The sequence below is a fragment of the Peromyscus leucopus genome, chromosome X (assembly GCF_004664715.2).
Source record: "Peromyscus leucopus breed LL Stock chromosome X, UCI_PerLeu_2.1, whole genome shotgun sequence".
Classification (NCBI taxonomy): Eukaryota; Metazoa; Chordata; class Mammalia; order Rodentia; family Cricetidae; genus Peromyscus; species Peromyscus leucopus.
The window spans coordinates 122,527,888-122,544,954 of NC_051083.1; the positions used below are offsets into that span (position 1 = coordinate 122,527,888).

General features: G+C 38.1%; 1 protein-coding gene and 1 non-coding gene across 12 annotated transcripts in view; one reads left to right on the forward strand and one right to left on the reverse strand.

Moving 5' to 3' along the window:
- The window catches only part of Atp11c (ATPase phospholipid transporting 11C), a 199,222-nt gene that overhangs the window by 37,391 nt on the left and 144,764 nt on the right, over positions 1-17,067 (reverse strand). For all 11 annotated transcript variants that reach the window (XM_037199084.1, XM_028854235.2, XM_028854236.2 and 8 more), the window contains 3 exons: positions 16,778-16,952; positions 12,664-12,766; positions 11,192-11,337 (listed from right to left, as the gene is read on the reverse strand). In XM_037199084.1, the coding sequence (XP_037054979.1) occupies positions 11,192-11,337; positions 12,664-12,766; positions 16,778-16,952 (424 nt within the window). The remainder of the gene's footprint in view (positions 1-11,191; positions 11,338-12,663; positions 12,767-16,777; positions 16,953-17,067) is intronic.
- LOC114681030 lies at positions 8,098-8,203 on the forward strand. The gene has a single exon (XR_003732862.1). It is a non-coding gene; the product is annotated as a U6 spliceosomal RNA (small nuclear RNA).

Below are 17,067 nucleotides of genomic sequence, written 5' to 3' on the forward strand. Positions count from 1 at the left end.
TACAAGAGATGGAAGAAAGAATCTCTGTAATAGAGGATACAATAGAGGACATAGACTCGTCAGTCAAAGAAAATACCAAAGCCAAAAAAGTCAAAACACAAAATGTCTATGAAATCTGGGACACCACGAAAAGACCAAACCTAAGAATAATAGGGATAGCAGGACAATAACACTAACTCGAAGGCAGAGAAAATATATTCAACAAAATCACGGAAGAAAACTTTCCCAACTTAAAGAAGAAAATACCTATGAAGATACAAGAAGCTTATAGAACACCAAATAGACTGGATGCCCCCCAAAAGTCCCCCTGCCACATAATAATTAAACAACTAAACATATAGAATAAAGAAAGAATATTAAGAGGAGCAAAGGAAAAAGGCCAAGTGACTTATAAGGGCAGACCCATCAGAATAACACCTGACTTCTCAATAGACACTCTGAAAGCCAGTAGGTCCTGGACAGACATAATGCAGACACTAAGAGACCACAGATGCCAGCCTAGATAATATACCCTGCAAAACTTTCAATCACCATAGATGGAGTGAACAAGACATTCCAAGACAAAACTAGATTTAAACAATACCTATCCACAAATCCAGCCCTACAGAAAGCATTAGAAGGAAAACTCCAACCCAAGGAAGTCAGATGTACCCACAAAAACACAGGAAATAGATAACTCCACAGCAGTGAATCCCAAAGAAGGGAAATACACACACACTACTACCAAAAGATAATAGGAATTAACAAAATCACTGGCCATTAATATCCCTTAGTATCAATGAACTCAGTTAGCCTATAAAAAGATACAGGCTAACAGAATGGATAGAAAATCAGGATCCGGGGCTGGAGAGATGGCTCAGAGGTTAAGAACATTTGTTGCTCTTCCAAAGGTCTTGAGTTCGATTCCCAGCAACCACATGGTGGCTCACAACCATCTGCAATGAGATCTTGTGCCCTCTTCTGGCCTGCAGGGGTACATGCAGAGAGAATACTGTATACATAATAAACAAATAAATCTTTAAAAAAAAAGAAAGATAATCAGGAGCCATCCTTCTGCTGCATACAAGAAACACACCTCAACTTCAAAGACAGACACTATCTCAGAGTAAAAGGGTGGGAAAAGACTTTCCAATCAAATGGACTTAAGAAGCAAGCTGGTGTAGCTATCCTTGTATCTAACAAAATAGATTTTGAACTAAAGTCAATCAAAAGAGATCGGGATGGACATTACATATTCATCACAGGAAAGATACAATAAGATGAAGTCTCAATCCTGAACATTTATGCCCAAATACAAGTGCACCCACATATGTAAAAGAAATGTTACTAAAGCTTAAATCACACACCAAACCCCACACATTAATAGTGGGAGACTTCAACACCCCACTCTCACAAAGATCTGCCAGACTGAAACTTAACGGAGAAATAAAGGACTTAACTGATGGTATGACTCAAACGGACTTAATCGATATCTATAGAACATTCCACCCTAACAAAAAAGAATATACTTTCTTCTCAGCACCCCATGGAACCTTCTCTAAAATCGACCACATGCTCAGTCACAAAGCAAATCTCAACAGATAAAAAAAAAAAAAAATGGAATAACCTACTGTATTTTATTGGACTACCATGGCTTAAAGTTAGATTTCAACAACAACAAAAATTACAGAAAGCCTACAATCTCATGGAAACTGAATAATGCTCAACTGAATCACCACTGGGTCAAGGAAGAAATAAAGAAATTAAAGACTTCCTAGAATTCAATGAAAATGAATGTACTACATACCCAAACTTATGGGACACTATCAAAGCAGTGCTAAGAGGAAAATTCATAGCACTAAATGCCCACATAAAGAAGTTGGAGAAGCCGGGCAGTGGTGGTGCACGCCTTTAATCCCAGCACTTGGGAGGCAGAGCCAGGTGGATCTCTGTGAGTTTGAGACCAGCCTGGGCTACCAAGTAAGTTCCAGGAAAAGGTGCAAAGCTACACAGAAACCCTGTCTCGAAAAACAAAAAAAACAAAAACAAAACAAAACAAAACAAAACAAAAAAAAAGAAGTTGGAGAAATCTCACACTAGTGACTTAACAGCACACCTGAAAGCTCTAGAACAAAAAGAAGCAAACTCACCCAGGAGGAATAGGTGCCAGGAATTGAGAGCTGAAATCAATAAAATAGAAGCAAAGAGAACAATACGATGAATCAATGAAACAAAGATTTGGTTCTTTGAGAAAATCAACATGACAGACAAGCCCTTACCCAAACTAACAAAAAAGCAGAGAGAGAAAGAGCATCCAAATTAACAAACCAGAAATGAAAAGGGACACATAACAACAGACAACGAGAAAATCCACAGAATCATCACGTCATACTTCAAAAACCTGTACTCCACAAAACTGGAAAATCTAAAAGAAATGGACAATTTTCTGGATTCCACTAAAACCAGGAACAAGGCAAGGCTATCCACTCTCCCAATTAGCTAGAGCAATAAGACAACAAAAGGAGATCAAGGGGATACCAATTGGAAAGAAGAAGTAAAACTTTCACTATTTGCAGATGACGTGAGAGTATATATTAAGTGATCCCCAAAATTCTACCAGGGAACTCCTACAGCTGATAAACACATTCAGTAGTGTGACAGGATACAAGATTAACTCAAAAAAATCAGTACCCCTCCTATATACCAATGATAAATGACCTGAGAAAGAAATCAGAAAAACATCACCCTTTACAATAGCCATAAATAATGTAAAATACCTTGGGGTAGCTCTAACTAAGCAAGTGAAAGACCTGTATGATAAGAACTTTAAATCTCTGAAGAAAGAAATTGAAGAAGATATCAGAAAATGAAAGATCTCCCATGCTCTCGGATAGGTAGGATTAACATAGTAAAAATGGCCATCTTACCCAAAGCAATATACAGATTCAATGCAATCCCCATCAAAATACCAACACAATTCTTCACAGACCTGGAAAGAACAATACTCAACTTTATATGGAAAAACAAAAAACCCAGGATAGCCAAAAGAATCCTGTACAGCAAAACTACCTCTGGAGGCATCACCATCCCTGGCCTCAAGCTCTGCTATAGAGCTATAGTAATAAAAACAGCTTGGTATTGGCATAAAAACCAACATGTGAACCAATGGAATCGAATTGAAGATCCTGACATTAATCCACACACCTACGGACACCTAATTTTTGACAAAGGAGCCAAAACTGTACAATGGAAAAAAGAAAGCATCTTCAACAAATGGTGCTGGCATAACTGGATGTCAACATGTAGAAGATTGCAGATAGACCCATATCTATCACCATTCACAAAATTCAAGTCCAAGTGCATCAATATAAAACCAGTTCCTCTGAACCTGCTAGAAGAGAAAGTAGGAACTAAGTAGTCTTGAACGCACTGGTACAGAAGACTACTTCCTAAATATAACACCAGTAGCACAGACACTGAGAGCAACAATTAATAAATGGGACCTCCTGAAATTGAGAAGCTTGTGTAAGGCAAAGGACACAATAAATAGGACAAAACGACAGCCTACAGAATGCAAAAAGATCTTCACCAACCCCACATCTGACGGAGGGCTGATCTCCAAAATATATAAATTCAAGAAACCAGACATCAAAATACCAAACAATCTAATTAAAAACTGGGCTACAGATCTAAACAGAGAATTCTCAACAGAAAAATCTCAAATGGCTGAAAGACATTTAAGGAATTGCTCAAGATCCTTAGTCAACAGGGAAATGCAAATCAAAATGACTCTGACATACCATCTTACACCTGTAAGAATGGCTATGATCAAAAACACTGATGACAGCTTATGTTTGAGAGGATGCAGAGTAAGGGGGAACACTCCTCCACTGTTGGTGGGAGTGCAAACTTATACAGCCACTTTGGAAATCAGTATGGCAGTTTCTCAGAAAACAGGAAACAATCTACCTCAAGATCCAGCTATACCACTCTTGGGCATATACCCAAGGAATGCTCAATCATACCACAAGCACACATGCTCAACTGTGGTGGTAATCTAATTGTACTGAAATATTATTTTGATTGTATGTTAATAAATAAAGTTGTCCGGGGGTCAGAGCTATTAGAGCCATAGCAAGAGTGTGGCGGTGGTGGCACACGCCTTTAATCCCATAAGATCTCTGTGTGTTCAGGGATACAGTCAGCATTGGAGACATATGCCTTTAAGACCTAGGGGGCTGTACATTCAGACAGTGACGAGGCAGTCATGTGTTTGGGTTTACAACCAATGAGAAGGCAGAACGACATACTATAAAAAAACGAACCGACAGGAAGTGGGTCTCTTTTCGCGAAGCTGGGACAGCAGGAGGAAGGGTGAGATTTTAGCTCTGAGCTCTGACCTCTTGGCTTTCTCTTTTACATTGTTTCTGTGTTTCTTATTTAATAAGACGGTTGGTTACATCAATATCTGGCGCCCAACGTTCGTGTTACGAATTCATGAAAAAGCTGTTTGCCTGTAGCCTTGTGAGCCCCAGCTCAGGCCTGAGCTACACTCGGCCGGTGGTGGTGGTGGCGGTGGCGGCACACGCTGGTAGGATTTACTGAAGAAGGCAGAGGCAGGAGGATCCCGAGTTTGAGGCCGGCCTAGGAGGCTTGGGAGAAGCTTTGGCCTGGACTGAGCCACAAACAGTGGTGGGACCATGGAAGCAGTGGCTACTGCTCCACGTTGCCAGCTCCTTCTCATCATGTTGGTGACTGTGGTGATGCTGCTACCTGGAACAAAGGGTTTACTGCTGCTGGTTCAGAGAAGAATTGCCAGGACCATCGTGTTACAAGAAAGCATCGACAAAGGTCAGTTTGGAAAAGTTTGGCAAGACAAATGGTGGGGAGAAATTGTTGTGAAGATTTTCTGTTCTAGGGAAGAATGTTCATGGTTCCGAGAGACAGACATTTATCAGACTGTGATTGCTCCAAACCACAGAGGAGGCAAAAAAAAAGTCTGCAGGAAACCATGACCATGCCTAACAGTGACTTTGAAATCTTCAAAAAGATGACAGGATCCTACAATGATGATTCCACATGGACTATGGTAAAGCCATTAAGCCGATTAACACCATGGAAAAATCGACTTTGGACTACAAACTGGTCAGGACAATTTTGAGATGGCTAGCTGAGATGATCCAGCCTGACAGACTACTCAAACAAGGACTTGAAACAAGCCCTGAACTTTACTATTATGCAGAGACTGGACAAACGATACAGGACTTGATGATTAACCCCAAAATTTTCTTTTCAAGATTCCCTAAAGATATCTTCACCCCTAGAAAGCAAAAAGAAAAAGAGAATATAGATATGAGATAGATCATCGAATCTACTCTGAGAAAAAAGATAAAGAAATAATAGGATAAATAGGTAGATCACTGAATCTACACTGAAGAAAAAGGGGAAGATATAAAAATGACAAAAGGTAGACTAATGAATCTATTATGAAAAGAAAATAGAGAAAGAATATGGATATGATAAGATAAAAAGGGAGATTATGGAATCTACTTTTAAAAAGGAACTACTTGTTTTAAATAAGATAAGTAATGAAAATTTTTTGGTCTGAGTTTATCAGATGTTGCTGGACTGGACATTGTTAATATATATAATGGAGTTTTTATCTGAATCTGTCAAATGTTAATGGACTAGACATCATTAATGTAATTTTTGGCTGTATGTATTGTATATACTTATTGGATAGTTTTTCTTGTATTAGTTATAAGCTTTCTTTAATTTTAGACAAAAAGAGGAAATGTGGTGGTATTGTGTTCTCCAAAATATTGTGTACCTTAATAAATTTATCTGTGGTCAGAAAACAGACAGCCACTAGATACAAAGGCTAGAAAATGGTGGCACTCACCCCTTTAATCCTAGCATTCCAGAGAATGAAATCCCTCTGGATCTCTGTGAGTTCAAGGCCACATTGGAAACAGCCAAGCATGGTGACACGCCTTTAATCCCAGAAAGCCAGCCTTTAATCTCAGGGAGTGGTGGTAGAAAGCAGAAAAATATATAAGGTGTGAGAACCAGAAACTAGAAGCTTTTGGCTGGTTAAGCATTTGGCTGGTTAAGCATGTGGCTGGTTAAGCTTCAGGCTTTCCAGCAGCAGTTCAGCTGAGACCCATTCCGGATAAGGACTCAGAGGCCTCCAGTCTGAGGAGACAAGACCAGCTGAGGATCCGGCGAGGTGAGATAGCTGTGGCTTGTTCTGTCTCTCTGATCTACCAGCATGGACCCCAATAACTGGCCTCGGGTTTGGTTTTATTAATAAGAAATTTTAAGATTCATGCTACACTCAACTATGTTCATAGCAGCATTATTCGTAATATCCAGAACCTGTAAACAACCTAGATGACCCTCAACCGAAGAAGAATGGATAAAGAAAATGTGGTACATATACACATGGAGTACTACTCAGCAGTAAAAAACAATGATATCATGAAATTTGCAGGCAAATGGATGAAATTAGGAAATATCATCCTGAGTGAGGTAACTCATCGACTCAGAAGGACAAACATGGCATGTACTCACTCCTAAGTGAATATTAGATGTAAAGCAAAGGATAACCAGACTACAACCCACAGCTCTAGAGAAGCTAGCTAACAAAGAGGACCCAAAGAGGGATGCATGGATTGCTCTGGGAAGGGGAAATAGATGACATCTCCATGAGTAAACTGTGGATGAGGGGTGGGCAGTGGAGGGTAGGGGATGGGGGATGAGAACATAAGGGAATGCATTAGTTGAGCTGGAATAGAAATGGAGTAGGAGAGCAATGAAGGAGATACCACGATAGGAGCAATGAAGGAGATACCACAATAGAGGGAGACATCATGGGGATAGGGAAAAACCTGGGGATAGGGAAATTCCCAGGAATCCACAAGGATGACCCCACCTTAGACTACTAGCAATAGAGGAGAGGGTGCCTGAACTGTCTTACCCTGGTAATCAGATCGGTGAATATCCTAACTGTCACCACAGAGCCTTCCTCCAGTAACTGATGGAAGCAGATGCAGAAATCCAGAGCTAATCACTAGGCCGAGCTCCTGAAGTCCAGTCAAAGAGAGAAGAGGGATTCTATGAGCAAGGGCATCAAGATCATGATGTGGAATCATAGAGACAACCAAACCAAACTAGTGGGAACTCATGAAATTTAGATCAACAGCTGTGGAGCCTACATGGGACTGGACTAGGCCCTCTGCATAGCAAGACAGTTGTGTAGCTTGATCTGCTTAAGGGGCCCCCTGGCAGTAGGATCAGAATCCATCCCTGGTGTAGGATCAGGCCTTTTGGAGCCCACTACCTATGGCGGGATACCTCGCACAGCCTTGAGGCAGGGGGAGGGGCTTGGATCTGCCTCTACTAAATGTATCTTCCCATGGGAGGTCTTATTTTCTTGTAGGAAGGAATGGGGGGTCGGTTGGGAGGGGGAGACTAGAGGGACAGGAGAGGGGAAGAGGGGATCTTTGGTATGTAAATGAATAAAAGATTTTTTAATAAAGAAATTCTCTATGGAATGATGAATAGATCAATCAAGGAAGGAATTAAAAAATCAGAAATCTGAATGAAAGTGAAAATACAACATACCAAAACATATAGGCTAAGTAGTCCTGAGAGTGAAATTTATACCTATAAGCATATGCATTAAAAAACATCAGATGGGGCTGGGGATTAGCTTATTTGGTAGGGTACATGCTCAGCCTTTGTAAAGCCTTGTGTTCAATCACCAACAGCACATAAACTCAGCATGAAGGCATCCTCAGCTATACATTTAGTTTAAGCCCAGCCTGAGATACATGAGATCTTGCCAAAGAGGGAAAAGTCAGAGCTAAAAATGTACCTTAGGGCCCTGGAAAAGCAAGTACAATCTGAATTCCAAAGATAAACACAAAAAAATTTAAAGCTAGAAATTATTGAAATGGTCAGGTGCAGTAGCACACACTTTTACACTTTTAGTTCCAGCACTTGAGAGGCAGAGGCAGCTGGATCTCTGTGAGTCAGAGGCCAGCCTAGTCTGCATAGGGAGTTTCAGGCTAGCAAGGGCTATACTGTGAGAAGTTGTTTCAAAAAATAAGAACAGTGCTCACTTCAGCAGCACATACACTAAAATTGGAAGGATACAGAGAAATTAGCATGGCCTCTGCACAAGGATGACATGCAAATTTATAAAGTGTTCCATGCTGTGCGATGTCCTTCTGTGTGTTGTGAATATGTGTTGCTCTCATCAGTTGATAATAAAGCTGTTTGGCCAATGGCAAGGCAGAATAAGTTAGGTTAGGCGGTACAATCAAATTGAAGACAGAGATGAAGAAGGGTGGAATTGGGGCGGACACCAGCCAGCTGCCAAGGAAGCAAGACATATAGAAAATGAGGTAACAAGCCATGAACCATGTGGCCAAGCATAGATAAGAAATATGGGTTAATTAAAATGTAACAGCTAGCTAGTAATAAGCCTGAGCCATCAGCCAAGCATTTATAATTAATATAACCCTCTGAGTGGTAATTTGGGAAGTGACTGTCGGGTATAATCAGGCATATAGGACAGAAAGCTCTGCCTCTGGTTACAGTTCTATATTTTTGATAATACTTATTTACTGTTAGTGGCATTGCAAACAGGCAAAGCCCCTATGAAGTCAGTGTGGAGAAACCCCTAAAAGCTAAAAATAAAACTACCATATGACCCAGCATATACCATACCATATGACTCTTTGGCATATGTCCAAAGGATGAGAAAACCTATTCCACAGATACTTAGCCATGTTTATTGCTGCTCTATTCACAATAGCTAGGAAATAGAAACAACCTAACCTAAATGTCCTTCAACCAATGAATGGATAATGAAAATGTGAGTACATATACACTATGGAATACTATTTGGATGTAAAGAAAAATGAAATCATTAATTTTGAAGGTAAATGGATGGAACTACACCCAGAAAGACAATTATCACATGTTCTCTCTCATGGGAGGCTCTTAGTTCCAAATCTTCAGATGTGAGTACATATCCTGGAGTAACTGTAGAAACCATGAAAGTAAAGAGGAACCATTGTTTTAGGAGCCATAGAGAGGGGAATACAAGTACAAGTGATCTGATTAGGAAAATGGGGGCTCTCATTTGGCATTTGGAGGGTGGGGGAGATAAATACAGGAGAAAGAGGGAGAAAGGTGAAGTTATAGTAAGGATGTTTGAAAAAGTCATAAGGAATCATACTGTTAACTATATACCTAAAACACAAACCTATAAAACACGTGTCTGTAAATAAATATACATATACAGTTTAAATGAAATTTTCTCATCTGGGCTAACAATGCTCCCTCCAAGAGCCAAAGACCATCTAGCAAAAAAAAAAAAAAAAAAAAAACCAATAATAGGCATAAGAAGCCCTCTTTTGAGTTGTTGGTCAGCAAAAACATACAGTCTATTGCTATTGCCCTTGGTTGCCCCCAAGAGGTGGAAGGATTAAGTCCCTATTGCTGAAGATATCATACACTTCAAAGGGCCTGGAGGCCCGAGTTGAAACTGACCTGAACGTGCCTTCCCTGAGAAATAGCATTCAAAAGGTACCATGCAAGCTTCCAAAGGAGGGAGGCAATCTACAGTCCTACCCAGCTATGAGGCCTATGAACTATACTGAGAACCAGAATTTCACAATAACCCTAAGAGTGCAGTAGTGGCCCACATACCCTGGTAGTAACCAATAGCTCTCTAATTGGCCTTAAGACACATTCAACAAGAAGGAAATGATGCCTAGTACTAGAAACCCAGCTCACTACTCAGGGCTAGTGAAGTCATAGGTCTTGGAGGAGAATATACAGTTGCCACTTTACTAAATCAACATTCTAATTACATTCTAAACATTTGCCCTTATACCTACTGATTAAGTGAAGTCCTCACCTCTCATCCAAGAAACTTGTTTTAGAAATGGACAGATAACATTACAGAAAACCACAGTCTAATACAGAGTTGTGGAGCTCAGGCCCAATAGATACATCTACAAAACAACTCCTACACCTAAGGCTCAGGGAATGCTGAGAAAGAAGAGGGAAAAAGATTGTAAGAGCCAGAGATCAGGGAATTCAATGTGAGATTATGTCTCCTAGTTGTATCAGAAGCTACATCCATCGAATTTCAACCAACATGACCACCTAAACACCAGCTTAACAAGGACAACAATAGACATGCCAAAGTGGATGGAGAAAAGACCATGAACAATGAACAACAGGCAACTAAAGAATGCCAAGAGTGGAAGAAAGTCTTCCCCAGGGAAGAGCACACCAATTGGTTATCTAATACCAAATGGTCAGCCCTGAAAACATTTCTCACACACACACACACACACACAGTGTGTGTGTGTGTGTGTGTGTGTGTGTGTGTGTGTGTGTGTGTGTGTATAGCCAACATTATCCAGATTGAGGTTATATTCAGGAAAAAATATATATGCATATACATACATATGCATGCTACAGCAATCAATAAAATAAAGGGGCCATGAATTTGAAAGAGAATAACAGGGGTATATGGGAAGTTTGGAGGAAGGAAAGGGAAGGGAGAAATGATGTATTCACATTACAATCTCAAAAATAATAGAAGGAAAAAATGTAATGAAAATATCTACACATACCCAAAAAGTAGAATCAATGAAACAAGCATTTGATTCTTTGAAAGGATAAAAAAGATCCATATACCCTTAGCTAAACAAAACAACTCTTTGGCCTGGATCTATACACTCTTATTTGATAAAACATTATATTTAACTTATATTTTAATAAAGTTGACTTCAAAATTAATTAATTAATCTCAAATCTTTAATATCATCAGTAATGCCTTGGTTTTGATTCACATAAATTAAATTGCAGAGCATTGTGGTACACATCTGTAATTCCAGCACGTTGGAGGCTGAGACAGGAGGAGTGTGTGTTAGCCCCAGCTACAGAAGACGTTTGATTCTTTTATTCCCAGCACTTGGGAGGCAGAGGCAGGCAGATTTCTGTGAATTTGCGGCCAGCCTGATCTACAAAGTGAGTTTTGGGAGAGCCAGGACTACACAGAGAAACCCTGTCTTAAAAAGCAAAAACAAATACAAAATGATTCAAATCTAGGCTACGTAGCAAGATCCTGTTTCAAAAACAACCCCCTGCAAAACAGCTAAATTAAAAACATTTGATTACGTACCTTGTAGAAGAAATACTGTACAAGATGTGCTATTCTCACATAATATAGATGTCCATGAGCCAATAGCAGTTTCTTTAAATGTTTAAATTTTGGAACAGAATAATCACTATTCCTGGCTGCCTGGCGACCTTCTTTTCCTTTAATACCTAAAGAAAGAATATCTCTGTATGGTGATAACTTTATAGAATGAGCAAATGCCTGATCTGTTTTTATATTTTTAAGCTGTTTAAATATTACAAATCGAGTGTATACCTTAGATTTACTCCTTTTAAAATAAAAAGAAGCTTTAACAGTGACACTGACACTTGCCAAATAAAAGCATGTTTAATTGATGATCAGTTATTTGTAAGTACAATATAAAACAGTAAGCAGAGTCATTATTTCAACCATCACAAAGCAAAAATTATCTGGAGGGAAAAAATCCACCTGAACATTATTTAAGGCATTCAGTATGTACGTAATTGTGCACAACACTAAACTAGATGTAATATTAAGGCAACTCAGAGGTCTGGGTTTTGTGGTAAAGGAAATATGAAAAGATAGTGAAACCCTTTCACTGTATGAAATGGAATAGCTACTCATGGATTTTATGAGCCATAGGCCATTTCCACATTGAGTAATCAATGAGCAAAACTTAGAATTCCATGCTAAATCATTCTACTTCTGAATGGGAGAAGGAATTTGAGAATCCAAACTTCACTATAATAATGTCCAAGATATTAATTCTGTTTGTGCTCCAAATCCATTGCCCAATGTTGCTGAGGTGTTAGGTTGGGTGCTTAATAGCAGTTGAATATGTGAAAACTTTGTGTAGGTGCTAGAAAAGCTGTTGGTGTATGTCAATATAAGACTTCAACACTATAGCCCATGGTATCCATAAATACCACTGTATGGAAAATGAGCCAGTCAGTGACAATTTCTTAACCTCTAACAGTTAACAATCTCAAAAGACAGAGAGTAATAATAGTGTGGGTAGCCTGGCCAGAGGTGCAAAAAAAATTAATAAAATGTCATGCATGCTGTCAAAATAAGAACTACTCAATTAATTTAGACACAAGAAGGTTTGAAAAATCCATTTTGAAGTCAGGAGGTGGTGGCTCGCACCTTTAACCCCAGCACTCAAAAGGCAGAGACAGGTGGATCTCCGAGATTGAGGCCAGCCTGGTCTACAGAACAAGTTCCAGGACAGCCAGGGCTACACAGACAAACCCTGTCTTGGAAATCCAAAAAGAAAAAAGAAAAAGAAAACGGAAAAATCCACTTCGTTTGGCACATATAAATACCCTCTAACTACTATAGTTAGGACCTTGAAATGGTCACTATTAGAAGAAATCTTTCACTAGATTAACAATTATTCACAAGTTCAAATTCCAGATGAGTAACCAAAACAATCTAGGGTAAGACTGATTTAACCTAAAAAGCAATACTGATGATGATACCTTACAGAAGCAATCACATTAAATGTTTCTTACCTATTCCCACATGGGATTCCAAAATCATACTGACATCATTGGCACCATCACCTATTGACAGTGTTATGGGGCTGCCTTTCAAGTTCTTCACCATTCGGACAATCTAAACATAAAATACAAAAGAGACAGAAAAGTCAAAAGCAGAATGTGTAATAACTCACTGGGGTTTATTGTCATTTACAAGTGTACAAACAGAAAGGTAGCTTGTAGATATAATGTGTGAGAGTCTTGTCAGGTGCAAAGTAACATAGTCATTTAAAATGCAACACTAGCACCCCATTTGTTTCTACGTCTGTACATGCATAAATGCTCAAAACCTTTCCTGCCATGCTTACTAAAGGTTGGCATGTTTCCTTCTTTTGCCATCTTTCCACATGTTCTTTTTAGATTATATTGTTGAATATGTGAGAGTGGAGACCATAAATTGGATTTGAGGTAACATGTACAAAGCCATCAGAACAAGAATGAAAAAAATCAGAACAGTGTTTTGGTTACCTCTTAATCCCTTCTTTCTGAAGACATTCCTATCTTCCTTAAGAATACCCCAATGGTAATTATAGAACTTATGCTAATCTTATGCACCTACATGGCTGCCAATTACAACTCTCCCCTCTATCCAATATGGTTTGTTTTCTCTTACAGATAGCTACATTTCAAAAGGGGCATCTTAAAGGAGGTGAGATTTGTAGAAAAATGCTACAAATTCCATCACTTTCCAAATAGTAACTCATCCAGATGTGAAAACAATGCAGTGTGGTTCAATGTTGTGTTCAGGACAAATACTGAATAAAAAATGGTAGCCGATGGTATTAAATGACTTCTGCTTCAGAGATCTCCAAAACCTCCTGGGAAAGTTACTTAGGGAAAATATTTAGGTCAAAGCTTCCTTTCCACTGTTTCAGATAGTCATCGTTTGCCATCTACTCTCAAGACACCTTGGGACTTAGTAGCCTTAACATGACATATTTGTTTCAGCTGCTAAATAATGCTTTCCAAAAAGTTTGTCCCCCTGATTTCTCAAGCTGGTTAGCATAAATAAAATTCATTTTCAATATAAATTATGTGATTACAAATAATTTATGCAAGGAAGATAATATTTCTTTAAATAAGACTCAGTAAGTTTTTAATTTGTTAAAATCATTTAAAACATCCTACGTGTCCAATATCATTCAACACAAAAATGACGTGAAATGTTAGCTTTTGCCTGAGCACTCTCATTAATTTGGTTCCTATTAAGAACTTTACAAAAGATTGTCAGAAATAATCTCTTATTTCTGTAAGTGAAAGAACTAAGGACAAAGCTAGAGAATCCAAACTCAATTCAGTTTCGATGGGCTATAATAACGGTTAAGTAATTTGCACTTGGTATACTATGTCCAGCAATAATTTATACCTCAAGGATTAAAAATTGCAACCTAGAAGGCAATATAACTATCAAGGTAACCACTTTCGCAAGAAAAACATAGGTTAGGTAGAAAGATTATAATTTTTCCTTGTAAAAAATAATAAAAGGATTTGCGGTTACTGACAATAAAGTCATGAATGATTCGGTAAGGTGAATATGTAGGTTTTTCCCCCTAATCTCTTAAAGTTACCTATATTAAGAGTTTTTCTCCAAACTGTAGATAGCTTTCAAGAAAAAGTAACAATTTAACTAAAAATAGCTTTTTTCATCAAGTATAAATATATGCAATATACCATTCAAAACAATATACTAATATAAAAAAAGAGGTATGATCATTGAAAAGCATGCAAATGAAAGAAATCAGTTACAAACACAAGCATATTAGATAACCAGCTAAATAATAAAGATAACAAAAGACGGTATCTGTACCGGAGTATATGACATTATACAATTATCAATATGAAAGCTAGTGAGATGGCTCAGTGGATAAGGACACCTGCTAGTAAGTGTGAAGACCCAGGTTTGATTCCTGATACCCACATGGAGGAGGGTAAGAACAGACTTCTGAAAGTCATTTTCTCATCTTCACATGTGCACCAAGGTACATCATCCATCAATAAATGCAAGAAAAAAATTCCATGTAAGAAAGCTATGGTATCAAAGAAGAGGAAAGTATTCACCAATTAGGCATTATTTTACAGAAGAAATTATGATTTAAATAATGAAATACTAGTAAAATTTGTGTGTGTAGGGAAAGAATAGGGCATTCCCAGAGAATAGGAATGATATACAAAAGGCACACAGGGAAGTAAGAATAATAAACATTCATAAACTATGTCTGGTGTGACTAGATCAATGAATTTTCACATATGGATCATGGATTTATATCAACATGGCAGGATATTATATAAGTAGCAGCAAAGTACAGAAGGCGCTGGTAGAAAACAAAATGAAGAGGAAATAAAGGGAAGCTAGGAGGTTACAACTGAAGTTTAATGAGCTACTCAATGTCTGGCTCTAGAAAGAAGTGAGAAGAAAGAAACAAGTAGGAAAAAACTAGTAAAATGTACTAAAAAAATTCCTTGATGGCTAAAGCTACACACAAGAATAAAGCATGAGGGTAGTCAATAAATAAAGGTTTTGGGTTTAGAAAGTTGAAACCATAGTAAGGTTGGTTATAGAAATAATAGGAGATGCCAAAGAAAATGATGGCTAAGCTGCAGAGAAGGCAGAGTTGGGACAATAAGGATAACCCAAGAAGATGGGTTTGTAACAGAATCCCAGAGATTTGGACAGAAGGTAATGATTCAAACATAGACATAATAGTCTATAAAAAGTAACTATAGTGACAAAGATAAAATATACTGAAGCCTGAACCACAAGATACCCCATGTTCGGGGTAGGAGAAAAATATGAGCAACATCAAAAGGTTTCATGAAAATGAGAGCTATGACAAAAAAACAGGTAGAACAAACAGTCTATAATGTGAGACGTAGAGAACAAAGAAAAATGGCCCTAGTAGTAGGAGTAAAGTAAAACAAGGGAAGAAACAAACTATTCAAGAAAATTGTAGTATCTGTCTGGGATACTAGAATTTAATGTGATAGTAGAGAACCAAAATGGGGATGTCTAGCAGACAGCAAGAACCAGGAAACATACTCTTAAGAAAAAGTCAGGACTAAAGCTTTATCAATGAAAGGCAGAGAAATCGAAGAGTTAATCTAGAGAGAGAGAGAGTCTGTAATGTGAAAATCAAAGAAAAACTTTACCATTGAAAAGGAAAACTATTAAAAAAAATACAGGATAATGGGCCAGAGAAATGGCTCAGTAGTAAAGAGCACTGGGTGCTCTTTCAGAAGACTCAGGTTCAATTCTCAGTACCAGCATAGCAGCTCATGAATGTCTGTAACTCCAGTTTCAGTGGTTCTGATGCTCTCATTTGGCCTCTGGAGACACCAGGAACCCAAGGGATGCAGAGATATACATGTAGGCAAAAAACTCCCACACATAAAAATAAAATAAAAATCTAAAAATACAGGATAAAACAAAATGAAATGATACTATAATGCCAAAGAGGGGGGAAATGTTAGCATTTTGGGCAAGCACACAAATCAAGGAAGATTTTGAGGAGAATGTAAATGATAGTGTCAACTGTAGTAAAGAAACAAGGAAAAGAATATTGTTTAAGGAATTGAGCCAGGTTTATCTATAACCAAGCCAGCAGAGTAGTAAGAGAGGAAAGATCAGGATATATAGGGCTAATAATGCCATTGGGAGGAATGAACACCGGGCAGAGGCAGTAGGAACTAAGTACGCATTTGAGAAGCCTAGAAGGTAAAGAACTGGTCAACAAACTTGAGGGCACAAAGTACAGTACAGGTTTAAACTAATTTGAATGAAGAAGCAGATGTATCATAGGAGAATACTAGTGATTTGTGTATAGAAGAAAGGCATACATGTGTGATTTTGTTACTTCTTCATCTTTTTATAGACTTGAACATTTCTTCCTTTTTTTATTTAAAAGTTTTTTCTTATGTTCTACTTAAACAAGCAATGTTTACAAATAAAATTTCTCTATTTAAGCTTCAAAGAAAATTAAAATGATTTAGAAGAGACTGCAGAGTTTGTTCACAAAGAAGGAAAAGCCAGGGAGAGAGATGCGATATGTGAAGAGGATCCAAAATGGAAAATTAACTAATATCCAGTTACCTGGGCTTTTTGTAACGGTGCCATCCGGCAGCAGAGCACTGCAGTACATTTCATACAGATTTGTAGGAAAATGCTTTTATAGTTGTTTGAACTAGAGTCTTGACTAGAATTTAGTATGAGAGACAATGTGGAGCCATCAATGATTAATCCATATTCTTGATGCTCTGTCCATGCTCTGAAAAAGATATAAAAATGTGTTTGAAACTATTATATAATCAGAATTAACACCTTGATTTTATTTTGTTTTGAGACAGGTCTCACATAGATCAGGCTGTCCTTCAACTCTCTCT